The sequence below is a fragment of the Psammomys obesus genome, unplaced genomic scaffold (assembly GCF_907164565.1).
Source record: "Psammomys obesus unplaced genomic scaffold, mPsaObe1.curated_primary_1811, whole genome shotgun sequence".
In the NCBI taxonomy this organism is placed as follows: domain Eukaryota; kingdom Metazoa; phylum Chordata; class Mammalia; order Rodentia; family Muridae; genus Psammomys; species Psammomys obesus.
Genome location: NW_026588368.1, coordinates 6,469,855 through 6,489,955, shown reverse-complemented (window position 1 = coordinate 6,489,955; position 20,101 = coordinate 6,469,855). Strand labels below are relative to the sequence as shown.

The following is a 20,101-nucleotide window of genomic DNA, read 5'->3' as shown; positions in this document are numbered from 1 at the left end:
TAATATGGTGGATCACATTGATGGATTTCCGTATATTGAACCACCCCTGCATACCTGGGATGAAGCCTACTTGGTCATGGTGGATCATATCTTTGATGTGTTCTTGGGTTCGGTTTGCCAGTATTTTTGCATCAATGTTCATAAGGGAAATTGGCCTGAAGTTCTCTTTTTTTTGGGTCTTTGTGTGGTTTAGGTACCAAGGTGACTGTGGCTTCATAGAATGAGTTTGGTAATGTTCCTTCTGTTTCTATTTTGTGGAATAGTTTGAAGAGAATTGGAGTTAGCTCTTTTTTGAATGTCTGGTAGAATTCTGCACCGAAACCATCAGGTCCTGGGCTTTTTTTGGATGGGAGACTTTCTATTTCCTTGGGGGATATAGGACTATTTAATTGATTGACCTGGTCCTGATTTAGCTTTGATAAGTGGAATCGATCAAGAAAATTGTCCATTTCATTTAGATTTTCAAATTTTGTTGAGTATAGACTTTTGAAGTAAGTCCTAATTATTGTTTGGATTTCCTCAGTGTCTGTAGTTATGTCCCCCTTTTCATTTCTGATTTTGTTTATTTGGATGGTGTCTCTCTGCCTTTTAGTTAGCTTGGCTAAGGGTTTGTCTATCTGTTTGATCTTCTCAAAGAACCAGCTCTTGGTCTTTGAATTGTTTTATTTGTTTCTAATTGATTGATTTCAGCCCTGAGTTTGATTATTTCCAGCCATCTATTCCATTTTGGTGTGTCTGCTTCTTCTTTTTCTAGGGATTTTAAGTGAGCCATTAAGTTGCTTGAATGAGCTGTCTCGAATTTCTTCTTGAAGGCACTTAGTGCTATGAACTTTCCTCTTAGCACTGCCTTCATTGTGTCCCACAGGTTTGGGTATGTTTTGTCTTCATTTTCATTGATTTCTAGAAAGACTTTAATTTCTTTCTTTATTTCTTCCCTGACCCAGCTGTCATTTAGTAACAAGTTGTTCAGTTTCCATGTGTGTGTAGGCTTTTTGCTATTTCTGTTATTGTTGAAGTCCAGCTTTATTCCATGGTGATCAGACAAGATACAAGGGAGTATTTCAGTCTTCTTGTATCTGTTGAGGCTTGCTTTGTGACCAACTATATGGTCTATTTTGGAGAAGGTTCCATGAGGTGCTGAGAAGAAGGTAAATTCTTTTGTGTTTGGGTGTAAAGTTCTGTAAATGTCTGTTAGGTCCATTTGATTCATGACCTCTGTCAGAGACATTGTTTCTTTGTTTAATATCTGTTTTGTTGACCTGTCCTTTGTTGAGAGTGGGGTGTTGAAGTCTCCCACTATTAATGTGTGGGGATCTATATGTGGTTAAAATTTTATCAATGTTTCTTTAACAAATGTGGGTGCTCTTGTATTTGGGGCATAGATGTTCAGAATTGTGATGTCTTCCTGGTGGAATTTTCCTTTGATGAGTACGATGTGTCCTTCCCCATATCTTTTTATTAATTTTGGTTGAAAGTCTATTTTATCAGATATTAGAATGGCTACTCCTGCTTGCTTCTTGGGTCCGTTTGCTTGGAAAGTCGTCTTCCAACCCTTTACCCTCCGGTAATGTCTATCTTTGTGCCTTAGGTGTGTTTCTTGTATGCAACAGATTGCTGGGTTTTGTTTACATATCCATTCTGTTAATCTGTGTCTTTTTATTGGAGAGTTGAGTCCATTGATGTTGAGAGACATTAATGACCAGTGGCTGTTAGATCCCTTGATTTTCATGTTGGCTGTGGTCATCAGGTTGTGTGCTTGGTTGCTTTTTGTTTTACTGTAGTAAGGTTAATTATTTCCTGTGTTTTCTTGAAAGAAGCTAATTTTTGGGGGTTGTATTTTCCTTTCCAGTGTCTTCTGTAATGCTTGATTTGTTTGTAGGTATTGTTGAAATTTGTTTTTGTCATTGAATATCTTGTTTTCTTCGTCTATGAGGACTGAGAGTTTTGCAGGGTATAGTAGCCTGGGCTGACATCTGTGTTTGCTGCATGATATCCGTCCAGGCCCTTCTGGCTTTCATAGTCTCTGTTGAAAAGTCAGGTGTGATTCTAATGGGTTGCCACTATATGTTACTTGGCCTTTTTCCCTTGCAGCTTTTGGTACTTTTTCTTTGTTCTGTATATTTACTGTTTTGATTGTTATGTGGCAGGAGGATTTTCTTTTCTGGTCAAATTTGTTGGGTGTTCTGTAGGCCTCATGTATTCTTATTGGCCTCTCCTTTAACTTGGGGAAATTTTCTTCAATGATTTTGTTGAAAATAGTTTCTGGGTCTTGGAGAAGGGAGTCTTCTTTTTCCTCTATACCTATTATTCTTAGGTTTTGTCTTTTCATATTGTCTTGGATTTCTTGGATGGTCTGTGTCAGGAATTTTTTGGATTTAACATTTTCTTTGACAGATACATTGATTTCTTCCATTGTACCTTCTACACCTGAGATTCTTTCTTCCATCTCTTGTAGTCTGTTCATTATGCTTACCTCTGTAGTTCCTGTTTTCTTCCCTAGATTCTTCCTCTCCATTATTTCCTCCATTTGTGTTTTCTTTAATTTTTCAAATTCTATCTTCGGGTCTTGAGTTGTTTTGTTTACTTCCTTCACCTGTCTGATTGTACTTTCCTGTTTTTCTTCTAGTTCCTTCAACTCTTTTTCTTTTATTTCATTCAGTGCTTTAAGCATTTCCTTTCTAAAGGCCATAAACTGTTTGGCTGCAGCTTCCTCTATTTCTTTACGGATGGCAATATTCTGTTTGAGTTTATCTTCCTCTATGTCTTTACGTATCTTATTTGTTTCCTCTGTTATCATCTTCATGAGCATAGTTGTTAGGTCATCTTCTTGGATTTCAGTTATGCTGGGGTGTCCAGGGCTACTTGCCCCTGGGTAACTGGGTTCTGGAGATGCCATATTGCTCTGTCTTTTGTTGCTTGAGCTTTTACGCTGGCCTCTACCCATTGTGCTATCTTAGGTGTTTGGGGATATTTTCTGGTGGTTCCTGGGAATCCTGTGGTGGAAAGAATCCCCTTTGCAGAAAGCTGGTTTTTCCTAAAGGATGTCTTCTCAGTTTTTTGGGTATAGTCCGTGGATGGCTGGCGTTTTTTCAGGAGTTGCTGCTGCTCACCTCAGGGATAGAGTCCTGAGTGGTAACTATGGTCTTCGTTAGTCGAGAGGTTTCTCCTCTCACCCAGAAAAGTCCTGAGGACAGCTGCCCTGTTTCTGGGTTTCTTGCTGTAAATTTAATGATCAGCTGCTGTGACCCAGTTGGACATCTGGCACGCAGCAACTGTTTGTGCCTGTGTCTGGAGCACAGCTGAGTGATGGCAGCTCGGCCCCGCTGGTCTTTGCTAGACTTTTTCCAGGGAAGGATTGGGTGATTTAAGTCAGTACAGTTTCCTTCCTTCCCTGTGGATTCTCTGGAGACAGGGACTCCCAGTCTCTTTTTTTGCCCTGGTGCACACTGCTCAGTTTCTGGCTGGCTGCAGAAACTGCCTGTGTCTGGAGCACAGCTAAGTGATTGCGGCTCAGTCTCCGCCGGCTGTCTGGCTCGCAGAAACTGCCTGTGTCTGCCTTTCCGGCCTTTGGGAGCCTGGGTGTCTGCCTAAACTGGGTAATTTTCCTGAGACCTTTTCGGGGTGGGGGTGTCAGCTGAGTGCTCTGAGATCAGACCAGCTGTTTCCCTCCCTGTGTGTTTGCACCGGACAGTGAAACTCATTCGCTAGTGCCCTGGTGCCCACAGTTCTATCTCAGGCGGCGACTCAGGTGTGCAGGCAGGCAGGCAGGGCTCTGTGCTGGAGGCTGGGTCCCCGGCTCTGGCTCCGGGCTGGCTCCTGGGCACCTGTGGAACCCGAGTCTTTTCCAGGGGATGTCTGGGTGACCTAAGGTCGGTCCCAATCGTTTCCTTTACCGTGGGGTTATCCCTCGACTGAAAATTCCAGTCTCTGATAGTGTAGTGCGCATGGTTCAGTCTGGGACCGTGACCAGAGAAACTGGCTTGTGGCTCTGGGCTGGGTCTGGATCTGAGAGCCCACAGCCAAGCGTCTGGTGGAACGGGGATCTCTTCCGCAGTTTAGCCAGGTGAGTTAAAAGCTGCTTGAATCCCCCACCTTCGGGTATCCTCTCACCTGGGAAACACAATGACTGTGTTTTATGACCCTGAGTTCTGATTGCTGGTCACTGTGCTGATCCTGCTGCTGCTGCTCAGAATGAGAGTCCTCCTGGCACCACCATCTTGCCCCACCTCAAGAATGCATTTTTGAGATGTGACACACAGACAGACAGCAAACAGGTGACAAAGGAAATAGAGACTGGTGGAAACAGGAAGTAAGCCAAAGATATGGACATCATTTTTGAGGCAGATAATATGTAGCTGCAGTTCTAGGATAAGAGAGTTTTCTTAATAACAAAAGAAAATCATTGGCAAGTGGAAAAATGAACTTAATATGAGGGTGCACGCATATTAGGAAAACACCAGAGGGAGCAAGATAGAAGAAATAAGAAAGAAACCCAAAGCCCCAGGAACCACACTATGCTGTGTTCACATCCAAGGGATTAAGGAATGGAAGACTGCTTTGCAGTAGCTGAGACATTGCCCAGCAGCATGCGCTCAGATTCCTTTAGACAAATTAGCACATGTGTGGACACCAGCAAACTCACATATGAGGGTACTGCCTCCCAGCAAAAGCTTCATCTCCCCATTCTCCCTCCCCCAACAGGCTCACAGCCTTTGTGCTCAAGTCTTTTGCCCAAGCTCAAGCCTTCATCTTCATCGATGAAGCACACATCACCCACGCCTTCAACTGGCTCTCCCAGCAGCAGCAAGACAATGGCTGTTTCAGGAGTTCTGGATCACTGTTCAACAATGCCATGAAGGTGATCTATTCTGAATATGATAAACATGGCGACCTACTAACACCTGAGAGTCAGCTCGTACTAATTACCACAGGAATGCGTCTCTAGATTGGAAACGTACTATTTAATAAGGGGATATGAATGAGAACTTCCTCTGAATACAGTGGACTGGCCATGCGCGGGGAGATATTTGATGGATTGCTGGCTGAATATTTTGCCTTTTTCCCTCCATTTTGTTTGCAGGGGGGAGTAGAAGATGAAGTGACTCTCGCTGCCTACATAACCATTGCCCTTCTGGAGAGCTCACTCCCAGCTACAGTAGGTGCCAAGCTGCTTCCCCAGCTTCCCAAAGTGCTGCAAAACTTGTGGCTTTCTACCCTCTCTGGACCACATGGCAGCTCTCTGTTTTCACAATGCTTTGTATTTGTCAGATTCCATTAGTGAGCATCCTGTTACTCAATGAAACATGGATATCTTCCAAGAAACAACCTGAGAACACGGCCTCTAATACTGTCCCTAATAATCTGTGCTTTAAATGGAACACAGTTTATAAAAAGAAATCACTTCCAAAGTTAGAGAATAGATAGACAGATTATTAATGACAAGTAGAAGACATAATGCAAGAAGAGAGGACAGGGAAGGGAAGAGGAAGGATTGATTTAAAAACACAAATGCCTATATCTCCCTGTTTGTCCTGGGACCTGTTAGAACCCTTTTTCACATAGTTCATGTTTCATTGTTCTGCCAACAGCATCCTGTTGTCTCCAAAGCCCTGAGTTGCCTAGAGTCATTCTGGAAGACAGTAGAACAAAATGGAAGGAGTAACTCTGTGTACACCAAGGCCCTGCTGGCCTATGCTTTCACTCTGGCAGGGAACCAGCAGAAGAGAAATGAAATCCTGGAATCACTTGATAATGAAGCAATAAAGGAAGGTAAGAATGTGTGTTGTCATGTTTGTCTCCATCCTGTTCTAGTGAAGGAAAATAAGGGAGTATACAGAGTGTGGAAATAGTGTTACAATTTAGTCCCATCCCTATGGCACACTGACAGTTCTCCTTGCACTGTCCCATCAAGAAATTAACCTTTCTTCTATATAAAAGCCTTCTCTTATTAACTTCTAATAGTGTGACAAAAATCAACAAATGTACACAGTTCCAGCAAAGGTAACTTAAACTTAACTTTTTTCCTCTGATGCATGTATACCTAGGAGAAGGAACAGCAAAGACTATGAAGAACACAAAAAAGAAAAAATTCTTCAGGATTAACAACTTCACTTCAACTTTGATATCAATGAAAAATTTGCTAAGTCTTTTGGACTGAACACTAAACAAGCCATGCTTTTCTGGGTGTGAAGGAGTTAATGTCTGCTATTCTCTCCTCACAACTATGATAGAATACCAATGAGAACATAATTTAGAGATTTATTTGTTTCCTCTTTAACTGTTTGACTTTGTACGGCTATTTCTCTGAGAGATTTGCTGGGTTCCTATTTATGTACCTCAAATAACTGGATAATCACAGCTTTAAAATAATTTTATTGTGTTTCTGATGATTGGGGTGTCCAATAATTTTGGGGGTTCCCGGTGAAGCCATGTTATCCTGATTTTTGTTGGGGGTGTTCTTACACAGGCCTCTGGTCATGTGCTTATCTGCAACCCTCACTGTTTGTTCCTGGAGTCTGTACTTAAGACTGGGTCTGACTTTCTCTGGTTTCTGGAATGTTTTTCAAGAAGATGAGAGAGATCCACTGTTTGAGAGTGTGTGTTGATATTTCATCTGTACCTAAATGAGAAATGTGATAGTGGTACTCTTCGCAGGTGTTGTTTATGGGTGCACAGGCACAGATACACGGACTACTTCAGTGGCCTACAGGACACTGGTATGCAGATCTGTCTGGGCTCCAGGAATTGTTTGGCCTCCCAAATGGAAACAAAGAAAAACGAAGTGAATAAAACTCTTAAAGAAACACAGGCAAATATAGCCAAACAAGTAGAGGCAGAAGTAGTGGCATTAAGAGAGGAAACAAACAAAAAAATAGAGACTGTCTTGGAGACACAGGAATCCACATTCACACAGATAAAGGAAATGTTGCAAAACATGAAAATAGAATTAGAATCAATAAAGAAAACACAAACTGAGAAAACCCTGGAACTGGAGAACTTGGAGAAAAGAGAAGGAACCACAAAGGTAAGCATCACTAATAGAATACAAGAGATGGAGGAGAGAATCTCAGGTGCTGAAGATACACTCGCAGAAAATGATACTTCTCTGAAAGAAAAAGTAAAATCGGAAAAATCCCAAACACAAACCATCCAAGAAATCAAAGACACCATGAAAAGGCAAAATCTAAGAATAATAGGAATTGACAAAGAAGAGGATTCCAGGCTCCAAAGTTCAGAAAAAATTTTCAAGAAAATCATAGAAGAAAATTTTTCCAACCTAAAGAAAGAGATTGTCCACAAACATACAAGAGGGCTACAGAACACCAAATAGACTAGACTGGAAAAGAAACTCCTCACGCCACATCATAGTCAAAATACTTAATCTACAGAACACAGAAAAGATACTAAAAGCAGCAAGGGAAAAAGGCTAAGTAACATATAAAGGTAGACCTATCAGAATCACACCAGACTTCCACCAGATACTATGAAAGCCAGAAGGGATTGGGGAGATATCACGCAGGCTTTAAGGGACCAAAGATGCCAACCTAGACTACTATGCCCAGCAAAGCTTTCAATCAACATAGATGGAGAAAGCAAAATATTCCACGACAAAACTAAATTTAAACAATATTTGAACAGCAAACCAGCCCTTCAAAAGATACTAGAAGGAAAATCCCAATCCAACAAAAACAACTACACCCAAGAAAACATAGATTATAGGTAATTTCCCAACAAAAATCAAAAGAAAACAAGCAATGAATCACACTAACACCATCAACTCCACACTAATAAAAAATAACATCCAATGGTCATTATTATCTATCAACATCAATGGACTCAACTCTCCAATAAAAAAAGACTAAAAGAATGGGTTCAGAAACAAGATCCAACATTCTACTGCATCCAAGAAACACACCTATGCAACAAAGATAAACACTACCTCAGAGTAAAGGGCTGGAAAACAGTTTTTTCAAGCAAATGGACCCCATAAACAAGCAGAAGTGGCTATCCTAATATCTAATAAAATAGATTTTTCAACCAAAACTAATCAAAAAACATAGAGGGGCACTACATACTCATCAAAGGAAAAATCTACCAAGAAGACATCACAATTCTGAACATCTATGCCCCAAATACAAGAGCACCTACATTCATAAATGAAACATTTTTAAAGCATAAATCACAAATCAACCCCAACACCTTAATAGTGGGAGACTTCAACAGCCCACTATCACCAAGGGACAGATCATCTAGACAGAAGCCAAACAGGGTAATAAAGACACTTATAAATGTCCTAATTCAAATGGACCTAATAGATGTCTACAGGACTTTCCCCCCAAACTCAAAAGAGTATACATTCTTTTCAGCACCTCACGGAACGTTCTCCAAAATAGACCATAGACTTGGTCACAAAGCAAGCCTCAACAGATACAAGAAGATTGAATAATCCCCTGTATACTATCTGACCACCATGGATTTAAGCTGGACCTCAACAACAATGGAAATGGAAAAAAGTCTACATGCACTTAACAACTTACTTCTCAATAACAGCTGGGTTAAGGATGAAATAAAGAAAGAAATTAAAGACTTCCTAGAATTCAATGAAAATGAAGGCACAACATACCCAAATTTATGGGACACAATGAAAGCAATACTTAGAGGAAAACACATAGCACTAAGTGTCTTTAAGAAGAAATTTGTAACATCTCATGTAAACAATTTAATGGTACAACTGTAAGCCCTAGGAAAAAAAAAAAAAAAGAAGCAGGAACACCCAAGAGGACCAGACGACTGGAAATAATCAAACTCAGGGCTAAAATCAACCAATTAGAAACAAATAAAACAATTCAAAGAATCAATGAAACCAAGAGCTGGTTCTTTGAGAAAATTAACAAGATAGACAAACCCTTAGCCAAACTAACTAAAAGGCAAGGAGAAACTATCCAAATCAGCAAAATCAGAAATGAAAAGGGGGACATAACTACAGACAATGAGGAAATCCAAACTATCATTAGGTTGTACTACAAAAGCCCATATACCACATGGTTGGAAAATCTAAAAGAAATGGACAATTTTCTTGATAGATTCCATCTACCAAAATTAACTCAAGACCAGGTAGAAAGATTGGATAGCCCTATATTCCCCCAAAGAAAGTGAAGCAGCCATCAACAGCCTCCCTTCCAAAAGAAGCCCAGGGCCAGATGGTTTCAGTGCAGAATTCTACCAGACCTTCAAAGAAGTGCTAACTCCAATTCTTTCCAAATTATTCCACAAAATAAAAACAGAAGGAACATTACCAAACTCATTCCATGAAGCCACAGTCACCTTAATACCTAAATGACACAAAGATCAAACAAAAAAAGAGTACTACAGACCTCTTATGAATATTGAGGCAAAGATACTCAATAAAATACTTGCAAACTGAATCCAAGAACACATAAAAGATGTCATCTATCATGAGCAAGTAGGCTTCATCCCAGGCATGCAAGGGTGGTTCAAAATATGGAAATCCATCAATGTAATTCACCACATAAACAAACTGAAGGAGAAAAACCACATGGTCATCTCCCTAGATTCTGAAAAAGCATTTGACAAAATCCACCACACATTCATGTTTAAAGTCTTGGAAAGATCAGGGATACAAGGAACATGCCTAAACATAGTAAAGGCAATATACAGCAAGCCTATAGCCAACATCAAACTCAATGGAGAGAAACTTATATCAATCCCACTGAAGTCAGGGACGAGGCAAAGCTGCCCATTGTCTTCATATCTCTTCAACATAGTACTTGAAGTCCTACCTAGAGCAGTAAGACAAGTAAGGGAGATCAAAAGGATACAAAATGGAAATGAAGAAATCAAATTATCACTATTTGCAGATGATATGATAGTATACCTGAGTGACCCCAAAAACTCAACCAGAGAACTCTTTCAGCTGATAAACACCTTCAGCAAAGTGGCTGGATACAAAATTAACTCAAAAAAATCAGAAGCCCTCCTGTATCCCCAAGACAAAAGGGCTGAGAAAGAAATCAGCGAAGCAACACCCTTCACAATAGCCACAAATAACATAAAGTACCTTAGGGTGACTCTAACCAAGCAGGTGAAAGACCTATTTGAAAAAAAACTCAAGTCACTGAAGAAAGAAATAGAAGAAGACATCAGAAGATAGAAAGATCTCCCATGCTCATGGATCAGTAGGATTAATATAGTGAAAATGGCCATTCTGCCAAAAGCAATCTACAGATTCAATGCAATTCCATCAAAATACCAATACAATTCTTTACAAACCTTGAAAGAAAAATTCTCAACTTCATATGGAGAAACAAAAAACCCAGAACTTCCAAAACAATCCTGCACAACAAAAGATCCCTTGGAGCTATCTCCATCCCTGATCTCAAGTTGTACTACAGAGCAATAATAATAAAAACTGCTTGGTACTTGTAGAGAAACAGAAAGGTGGATCAATGGAACTGAATAGAAGACCCAGAAATAAACCCACACACCTATGAATACTTGATTTTTGACAAAGAAGCCAAAACCATTCAATGGAAAAAAAACAGCATCTTCAAAAAATGGTGCTTGTCTAACGAGTTGTCTACATGCAAAAAAAAAATGAAACTAGATCCATATTTATCACCTTGCACAAAACTAAAGTCCAAGTGGATCAAAGATCTCAATATAAAACCAGACACACTAAACCTGTTAGAAGAAAAAGTGTGGAACAGCCTAGAACTCATTGGCACAGGAGACAACTTCCTGAACAGAACACCATCAGCACAGATCCTAAGAGCAACAATCAATAAATGGGACCTCATGTATCTGAAAGCTTCTGTAAAGCAAAAGACACTGTCGTTAGAACAAAACGACAGCCTACAGATTGGCAAAGGATCTTCACCAACCCCACATCTGACAGAGGGCTGATATCTGGAATATATAAAGAACTAAAGAAGTTAAAAGGCAATAATCCAAGTAACCCAATTAAAAAATGGGGTATGGAGCGAAACAGAATTCTCTGTAGAAGAATATAGAATGGCAGAAAAACACGTAAGAAGACGTTCAACATCCCTAACCATCAGAGAGATGCAAATCAAAACGACCCTGAGATTTCACCTTACACCCACCAGTATGGCTAAGACCAAAAACTCAAGAGATAACACATGCTGGAGAAGATGTGGAGAAAGGGGGACCCTCCTCCATTACTGGGGGGAATGTCAACTGATACAACCACTATGAAAATCAATCTGGAACTTTCTCAGACAATTAGGAATAGTGCTACCTCAAGATACAGCTATACCACTCCTAGGCATATAACCAAAAGATGCTCGGGTACACAACAAGGGCATTTGCTCAACCACATTTGTAGCAGTCTTATTCGTAATAGCCAGAACCTTGGAACAACCCAGATGTCCATCAACAGAGGAATGGATACAGAAATTGTGGTATTTTTACACAATGGAATACTACTCAGCAATGAAAAACAAGGAAATCATGAATTTTGCATGCAAATGGTGGAATCTAGAAAAAATCATCCTGACTGAGGTATCTCAAAAGCAGAGGGACACACATGGTTTATACTCACTTATATACCCCTATAAGATAGGATAAACATACTAAAATATGTACAACTATAGATGATAAACAAGAAAGAGGTCCAGAGGTAAAATGATTGATCCTCATCAAGAAAGACAAGGGGATGGACATTGGAAATAGGAGAAAACAAGTAACAGGACAGTAGCCTACCACAGAAGGCATCTGAAAGACTCTACCCAGCAATGTATCAAAGCAGATGTTGAGACCCATAACCAAGCATTCGGCAGAGTGTAGAGAATCATATGAAGGAAGGAGGAATTAGTATATCCTAGAGGGGACAGGGAGCCCCACAAGGTCCAAATATATCTGAGCACAGGGGTCTTCTATGAGACTGTTTATCCAACCATGGACCATGCATTAATATAACCTACAACCCATGCTCAGACATAGCCCATGGTAGCTCAGTATCCAAGTGGGTTTCCTAGTAAGGGGGACAGGAACTGTTTCTGACATGAACTCATGAGCTTTCCCTCCCCCCTGAGGAAGGAGCAGCCTTGCTAGGCCACAGATAAGGACATTGCAACCATCCTGAAGATACCTGATAAGCTAAGGCCAGACAGAAGGAGAGGAGGACACCCCCTCTCAGTGGACTCGGAAGGGGACAGGGAGGAGATGAGAGAGGAAGGGAAGGATTGGGAGGGAAAGAGGAAGTGGGCTATGGCTGGGATACAAGTGAATGTATAAAATTATTTAAAAACAAAAAATATTAATTTAAAAAAAAGAGAACATAATTTAGTTAACATCTTGAAAACTTCTGTCCATGGTCTTTCTCAGTCACAACGCATGTTACCAACTGCAGAATTTTACTGAGAATTACTAATTCTGGGGATACTGTGATAGAAAAATTTAAAACCTACTACAACCTTTTTCATTTCCTTTTCTCTAATGTAGACATAGTCATTTACTGACTACTCATACTTTTAATTATTTCTCTATTTTCACCCCAAGGTAACTCTGTCCATTGGGAAAGACCTGAGAAACCCAGGATAGCAGAGATGTCTCTGTACGAACCCCAGGCTCCCTCTGCTGAAGTGGAGATGAACGCCTATGTCCTCCTCGCTGTCCTCTCTGCTCAGCCAGCACCAACCCCTAAGGACCTGGCTTTGGCAGTGAGAATCGTGAAGTGGCTCACAAAGCAGCAGAATTCCTATGGTGGCTTCTCCTCCACTCAGGTCAGTGAATTTCCTTCAGAGTTCCCTTGCAGTTAGAGGATTTGAACAAGAGATGCAGGAATAGTTAAAAAAAAAATGAAAACAAAAACAAAAAACAAAAGAGGAGAGGAAAACAAGGAATTGTTATTCTTGGGTATGCTGACTCTGTTGGAAGTGAAGGACCATACATTCTATAATAAATTGTCCTAGGTCTGCTGCCTGACCAGAGGAGTTCTCTTCATGCCATAGTGAAATAGGCCTATGTTGCTCAGAACTTCTAACCCAGACCCAAGCCTCGATATGAATTTATGGTAAAAGTGCTGCAGTTTCCAGAATCCTAGACATAATTCTCTCCCCCTTAAATAGTACGTGGAGTATCTAGTAGATGCTGTTTGAATCAAAATGTCCTTTTTATTGCCCTGCTGCCCTTACATACACCTGTTTCCCTTCTCCTGGCAGACTTTCCTAATCTTATGTATGGATACATTGCCCTCAGGTTTACCCCAAGCTAGCAGGAGCCCCTGCTGCCCTGCTTCACCTCTTGACATTGGAATCTATCAGGACTGTAAACCATTTGTTTTATCATGTGGTCACTATAACTCTCTACAAAAAAAAAAACATGTCTACCATAATAGCAATAATTTATGTTCCATGTACTCTGGGCACATATGTCAGAACTAATCTCCAGAGAAGTTTAGTGAGATGGTAGGTTTATCTAAAGGAGAAATAAAATGTACAAAGGGAAATGTTCCATGACACTAGGAACCCTGCAATTTCAATTCAATTCTTTCAGTCTTTAATTTCCTTTAGTGTCTGCATTGTGATACTAAAGCCCTCACTGCCTGTTTCTGCTCCCTCTTTAAGCTCTGTAGTCAGGCCGCATCTGGAGCTGTCTTGGATAAGGAAGGATCCTGTGGGAGAGAACCTCTCTGGAGTATGCCACCAAGGAGCAAGGCAGCGAAGGACAACACTAGCTCACAGCGTTTTCTTTTTGATAAGAGAGTCATGCCCAGCACTTGGCCATGGTGTTGGTATCTCTTGATTCGTCCCCAAGTGCAGAGGAAGTTTGGGGATGAGAGCAGGAATGTGATTTTGTGAGAAGATGGTGGCACGACCATGGGAATCAGGGACAAAGGGAGAGAAACAGTAAATGCTGAGAGGAAAATCTAATTTGTGTTTCTATTTTTCACTGGCTGGGGGGAGTTTGCATAAGCCAGGGCACTCTCTGTAGGAGAAATTTTATGGAATGTTATTTGCTTCTCAGATGTATCCTGGATTAAAGCCTGAAATAAAGACTAGAGATCAAATAATTAGAGTCAAAACCTCATGACACTTTTTCACAGCTGAAATGAACATTGGGAAGAGCTCAAGGCCTTCCCAACTGATGCTAAACTGAATGATGTCTTCATCCCTCTCAGGACACTGTGGTGGCCCTCCATGCTTTGTCCAAGTATGGAGCAGTTACTTTCTCCAGAAGTCAGAAAACTCCTTTGGTGACCATCCAATCTTCAGGGACGTTTTCCCAAAAGTTCCAAGTAGAGGACAGTAACCGCCTGTTACTGCAGCAGGTTCCTTTACCTGACATTCCTGGGGACTATGAAATCAGTGTGACAGGAGAAGGATGCGTGTATGCTCAGGTAAGATTCTGGGCAAGTTGTGGGTGTGAGGTGTGAGCCTCCTCCCCAGAATGGGAAGTCTCGTTTAGCCTGCCTGCACACTTGAGGCTCAAATTGGGAGAAATGGATCCAAGGGCCCAGTGCCATGCAGGTAAAGGATTTCTGCTCACTACCTACCAGACGACGCTGAAATACAACGTGCACTTGGAGAAGCAGCAGTCTGCATTTGCTCTCCGGGTGCAGACAGTACCTCTAACTTGTGATAACCCCGAAGGCCACAACAGCTTCCAGATCTCCCTGGAAATCAGGTATGAGCGTCTGTCTCTGGCTCTGGCTCTGTTTATGTCTCCTTCAGGGCTGTCTTCCTAGAACACTTCACAGATTGGGTTCAACGGTATCTGAAGTGAGTCTCTTCAGTAAGAGTTTACTTTGTCTGTAAAACAAACAAACAAGAATACTTCAGCAAAGTGATCAATGAAGAATTGGAGAATTATAATTTCTAGTTAGCCTGCTTTAGGATTCCTTTCTTGCCCACTCTCATAATAAAATATACTTTATTCTTTTCCATGAGGCCTTCACACAGGTTATTCTTCACCAACAAAGAAAAAGCCTTTCCGGTCTTCTAAAATTTTATTTAGCTACAAGAATAATTTTTAAAAAATATATTCAGTTCTTCTGACATTCATCACAATCTTTGTATAAAATATAACAAGCAACAGTGTCCAACTGCAAAAACCAAAGGGATCTGGGATGCAGAGAATTCATTCTGAGTGTAACCTATCACCTCGTTTCACCTCAGTGTGTGCGTGTGTCCCTGTGCATGTGGTCTGTGCGTGTGCACACACATGTATATATGGCACAGGAGAGTCCTCAGGTTCCATAACTACTTGTTTTGAGATTAGCTCTCTTACTGGCCTGGGGCCTGCTACCCAGACTCTGCTGGCTGGCCAGCAAGCCTTAGGTTCCACTTCTTTTTAATGCACTCTCCAGATGATACTGTCATGCAGTCTATTTTCACAACTATTTATATGACAGTAAAGGCCACCTGTTTTAAGGTATGGGAAAGCCATGCAGGCTGTATCAGGATTACTGCTAGACCTCAAAAAAAGGGCAAGATTCAACCTATGAAAATTGCTCCCCTGTAACTCTTTGGTCTGCAGTTACACAGGGAGCCGTCCAGCCTCCAACATGGTGATTGCTGATGTGAAGATGATATCTGGTTTCATTCCATTGAAGCCCACAGTGAAGAAGGTAAGCAGACACCACATGTTTGGATGCTCTGTGTCCTCAGACTAGGAGCTTACCACTTCATCACAATAACATCAACCCATGTCACAGCACTGTTAGTACTAACACAGGATTGGGTGTGACAGCGGCCAGCAGAAGAAACAAAAGGTGCTGAGTTCACTGAGTCCACAATCTGGCTAACAACAACCTTTAAAGTGTAATAATGTACCTGGTCAATAATTACTCAGGGAAACATTAGTACATTCCAAAATTGTAGATGTAGTTTCAGAGGTTCTAAGAAGTATGAAAATTAGCAACAACCTAAGATCAATAGCAGAGTACAGAGAAAGATGTTTGCATGCAGCCTGGCATGGTGGTGCACACCTTTTATCCCACCACTCAGGGAGGCAGAGGCAAGAGGGCCACAGTGAGTTTTAGGCCATCCTGGTCTACAAAGTGAGTCCAGGACAGCCAAGGCTGCACAGAGAAACCCTGTCTCAAATAGACAAAAAATGCTTTCGGGGAGAATGTGGAATAGGTACTAAAGGTATAGGAGCATTTTTACCTGCTAATGATTCAGACAATATTTATTCAGGCCTTTAGTAGAGGGCACTCACAATTTTCTAAGTATATTTTCATTCTTACTGGAAAAGATTTTTTGCAATTCATTTCAATGAATTTGTGACATCTCCTTTTTATCTCCTCCAATCCCACCATTCATGCACCTCTTTCACCCCCGAGGCCTTTGATAACACTGATGTTTTCTCTCATTTTCAGCTTGAAAGGTCCGAGCACGTGAGCAGAACAGAAGTGAGCAACACCAATGTCCTGTTATATCTGGATCAGGTGAGGGTCCTTCCTGCCTCCCTAGACACATCTGGGTTTACGTCCTTGGTTTGTGTAGGTCAGGGGAGGGTCCTTCCTGCCTCACTAGACATGCCTGAGTGGACAGTCTTTCTTGGTGCATCTATGTGGGTAGCATACAGCAGGAGCAAACCAATTCTAAAAGAAGTCTTTTGGAAAGGCAACCTCCTTCTGTTCATACTGGATGATGTTTTGAATTCTTTTTCTTTGGCTTGGAGACATGACTCAGCAGTTAGCAACAGTTACTACTCTTGCAGAATGCCAGACTTTAGTTCCCAGGACCTAGTCAACTCCCAACTGCCTGGTACTCTAGATCCAGGGGATCTGATGCCCTCTTCTGGCCTCCTCCAGTATGGACACCCTATACACCCCTCACAGCATCATCATCATCATCATCATCATCATCATCATCATCATCATCATTAATCATAATAGTAATACAAACGTTTAAATTCACATTCCTCATTGCTGGCTTTCCTGGAACTTGCCATAATGTCCCAAGTCATCAAGTCAAAGTGCTTAACTCTTACAATGGAGAAAGTGAACTATTGCATATTAAGGAGGAATATGGATTTTTGGAAAAGTTTAATAGACTAAGAAAGTTTTATATTCTCCCAGAGGCCTTCAATTCAGTTCCTCAGGTCCCTGCTTTAAAATCTGTATCACCATCCACATATGTGGCATCAGAGAACATGGTGACTGTGAGTTGAATGGATCTAATCCATAACTGTGTTTCAAACACCAAGGACTAAGTCCTTCTGAGGAAAAACCGTGTCCACCTCCGTGAGTCTGGATCATTAGTCTCTCTTTCCCAGGTGACCAATCAGACCCTGGCCTTCTCCTTCATCATTCAACAAGACATCCCAGTGAAAAACCTGCAGCCTGCCATTGTGAAAGTCTATGACTATTATGAGACAGGTGAGCAAGAGATTATAAAGGACCCTAAAGCCACTTGATTGGTTTTTTTTTCTTTTTTATTCTTTTGTTTGCTTCTTTGTTTAGTTGGTTGGTTTTTCATTGTGGGTGGGTGTTTGTTTGTTTTCACGGTTTCTCACTATGCAGTTCAATGTGGCTCCAAACTCTTCAATCTCCTGACACAGCGTCCTCAATTGCTGATATTAGGGGCACATAACATCACACCCAGTGTTAAAAATAATTGTTTTTCAGACAGTAATGTACATATAGGCCAGACTAGCTAAGTCAGTTCTTGGTCAAAGAATATGAGTATAACAAACATTTATAAAATTTCATCTTATTCAGCCACTGATTCCTACCTGTTTGTCCAAACAGTCATGTGGGACCAAACATGTCCAAAGAAACCAAGGACCAAAAACTGTTTGTGGGCTGAAAGACATACAAATATTCTCATGAATATAGCAATGCAAAGATGAAGAATTATACAAAAAAATATAGTAGGAATAAAAAGATGAGAGAGAATTGTAGCCTGAGTGTCCACTGATACTCAAGAAAGAGAACAAAGCCAGAGGTAGAAAATTAAGTTTTTATTTTCTGTTGAGTGAAGAGGTATATGCCAAATGTTTCAGGTTAGAAGAATTCAAGAAATATTGAAGGGCTGGGTAGCGGTAGCACAAGCCTTCAATCCCAGCAATTGGAGGCAGAGGCGGATGAGTCTCTATGAGTTCAAGAACAGCCTGGTATACAGACCGAGTTCTAGGTCAGCCAGGGTTACACAGAGAATCCCTGTCTTAAAAACCAGAAGAGAAGGAGAGAGAGATAGAGAGCGAGAGAGAGAGAGAGAGAGAGAGAGAGAGAGAGAGAGAGAAAGGGATCTGAAAGGGTATATAGCTCTACAAGGATCGCTGCTAGTCCTCTGCTCAAACCCTATAGGATAAGCACACTTTGATTTTTCTCTACAGGGTAAATGATTCTGGTGTTACAGGATTGTTCACTTATTTCAAGGGAGGCAGGCACAGCGCCTGTGGAGGTCAGAGTGAATTTCGGGGAAAGGTTCTCTCCTTCTACAATCTGGATCCTGAAGAGTGAACTCACTAAGGTCATCAGACATAGCTCTAGCACCTTTCCACACCAAGCCATTTATGGTGGCCCAGGATAAAATGATGGTTTTGAAGGGAGAAACTTCATTGATTGGTTTGTCTGATGCCCACAGAGAGACTACTTTTCAACAATCATCCGTGTCCTGAATGAGAAAAGTCCTCAGTCCTAGCCCGTCAGCTGCCCTCCACAGAATCCTCTCTTCAAACTCCCATTCTCTCGTTTTTCTCCCCTGTCTTTCAGATGAAGCAGCTTTCGCTGAATACAGTATGCCCTGCAGCACAGGTGAGCACCTGGCGCTCCTTGCCATGGCCTGCCTCTGACCTCCTTCCCTTCACAACTACCCAGAACTTCGGTTAGGCGGGCTCAGACCCCTCCCACTGTGTGAAAATGCAGAGAGGTACAGCTTTGGATCAGCGAGCTAACCCTGGGAGACCCCTGAACTCCCTTACCAAGTATATCCCAGCTTATGGGAGAAAATCTGATGGATCCCATGTCCCCCATGGCCAATTTGCTTTCCTGCTGAAAATCCTGCTGTCTGCACCCACTTGCAGTATATTCATCCTGTATGTTGCTTTCTTCTCTCCATACACACAGAGAAACCAAATTTTTGAAACTTATATCTGTGGATAAGGCATTGCTGAAATCTGTGAACCCTGGAACCTTCAAGATGGTGATTCTCCTTTTTCTCTGCAATACAAATACTTAACAAGCTTGGTAAATAAATACATAGTTCAAAGTATCTCTGTCTTTGATTCTTTCTTCACTTAATCCAAATTTCCTCCATGCTCATTCAGTGCCTTGCACTATTCCCCACATTTGCAATGAACAGAAATGACCTTCCAACAGAAGAACAGAAACTGTAAAAATGTGAGCACTTTCCAGCTGTTTTAATAATACACACCTCAGAACATGAAGGTGACACAAGGGCAACCTTACCTCCATAAGAAAAACACAATGGGTGCATCAGTGAAAGAAGATCATAGTGCAAGCAAGACATGGTGATTGAGACCTGAAGTCAGAGCATTTCTGGAGGAGAGTTGCAAAGTCAAGAGCAACCTAGGCTACTCCACAAGTTCGTGGTGAGCCTGGGCTTCATAGCAAAAGCCTGTCTCAAAAAATAACCAGAGGCAGGGATTGTAGCTTGATGGTAAAATACTTGACCATTTCAGGTCTGTGGTTTCAGTTTCTAACACAGCGGGAAAGGGGGAATATAAAGCATCCAGGTAGAAACAGGTTTTTCAAAAGAAAAGAGAGGCCCTTAGTGCCAGGAAAATGGCTATCTGACTGACCAGCATTCCACTGTGGTCTGAATGCAAAATGTCCCAACAGGATCTGCTGTTTGAGCAATTGGGTGGTCCTATAGCTGGTCCTGTTCTGTGAGGTTTTGAAATCTTCGGAATATGGGTCCTAGCTGGCAGTAGGGGTGAAGTTTGAGAATTCTAGCCCAGACAGAACCTCTTGAGCCATGGAGGATGAGGAATCCCTTTCACAAGATTTTGCATCCTTGGATGTAAACATTGCTAGCCACTATGCTCTCTTCACCAGGATGGGCTGAATCCCCCTGACCTGGGAAAGACCAGCTGATGACCAGGTGTCTGCACACATGAGCCTGGGGGACATTTGAGATTCACACCC

At 41.5% G+C, this 20,101-nt stretch overlaps 1 protein-coding gene across 4 annotated transcripts in view; it reads left to right on the top strand.

Annotated features, from left to right (window-relative positions):
• LOC129674252 (murinoglobulin-1-like) overlaps nt 1–19,205 on the top strand; it is a 71,744-nt gene extending 52,539 nt beyond the window's left edge. For 2 of the 4 annotated variants that reach the window (XM_055604114.1, XM_055604118.1), the window contains 10 exons: nt 4,702–4,858; nt 5,081–5,155; nt 5,589–5,769; nt 12,541–12,764; nt 14,162–14,380; nt 14,540–14,667; nt 15,520–15,610; nt 16,364–16,432; nt 17,266–17,368; nt 18,707–19,205. In XM_055604114.1, the coding sequence (XP_055460089.1) occupies nt 4,702–4,858; nt 5,081–5,155; nt 5,589–5,769; nt 12,541–12,764; nt 14,162–14,380; nt 14,540–14,667; nt 15,520–15,610; nt 16,364–16,432; nt 17,266–17,368; nt 18,707–18,786 (1,327 nt within the window). In that variant the 3' untranslated portion in view covers nt 18,787–19,205. Of the gene's footprint in view, nt 1–4,701; nt 4,859–5,080; nt 5,156–5,588; nt 5,770–12,540; nt 12,765–13,607; nt 14,059–14,161; nt 14,381–14,539; nt 14,668–15,519; nt 15,611–16,363; nt 16,433–17,265; nt 17,369–18,706 lie in introns of those variants that run through there. The other 2 variants (XM_055604115.1, XM_055604117.1) reach the window with 2 other exon arrangements.
• Nucleotides 19,206–20,101: the final 896 nt, after the last annotated feature.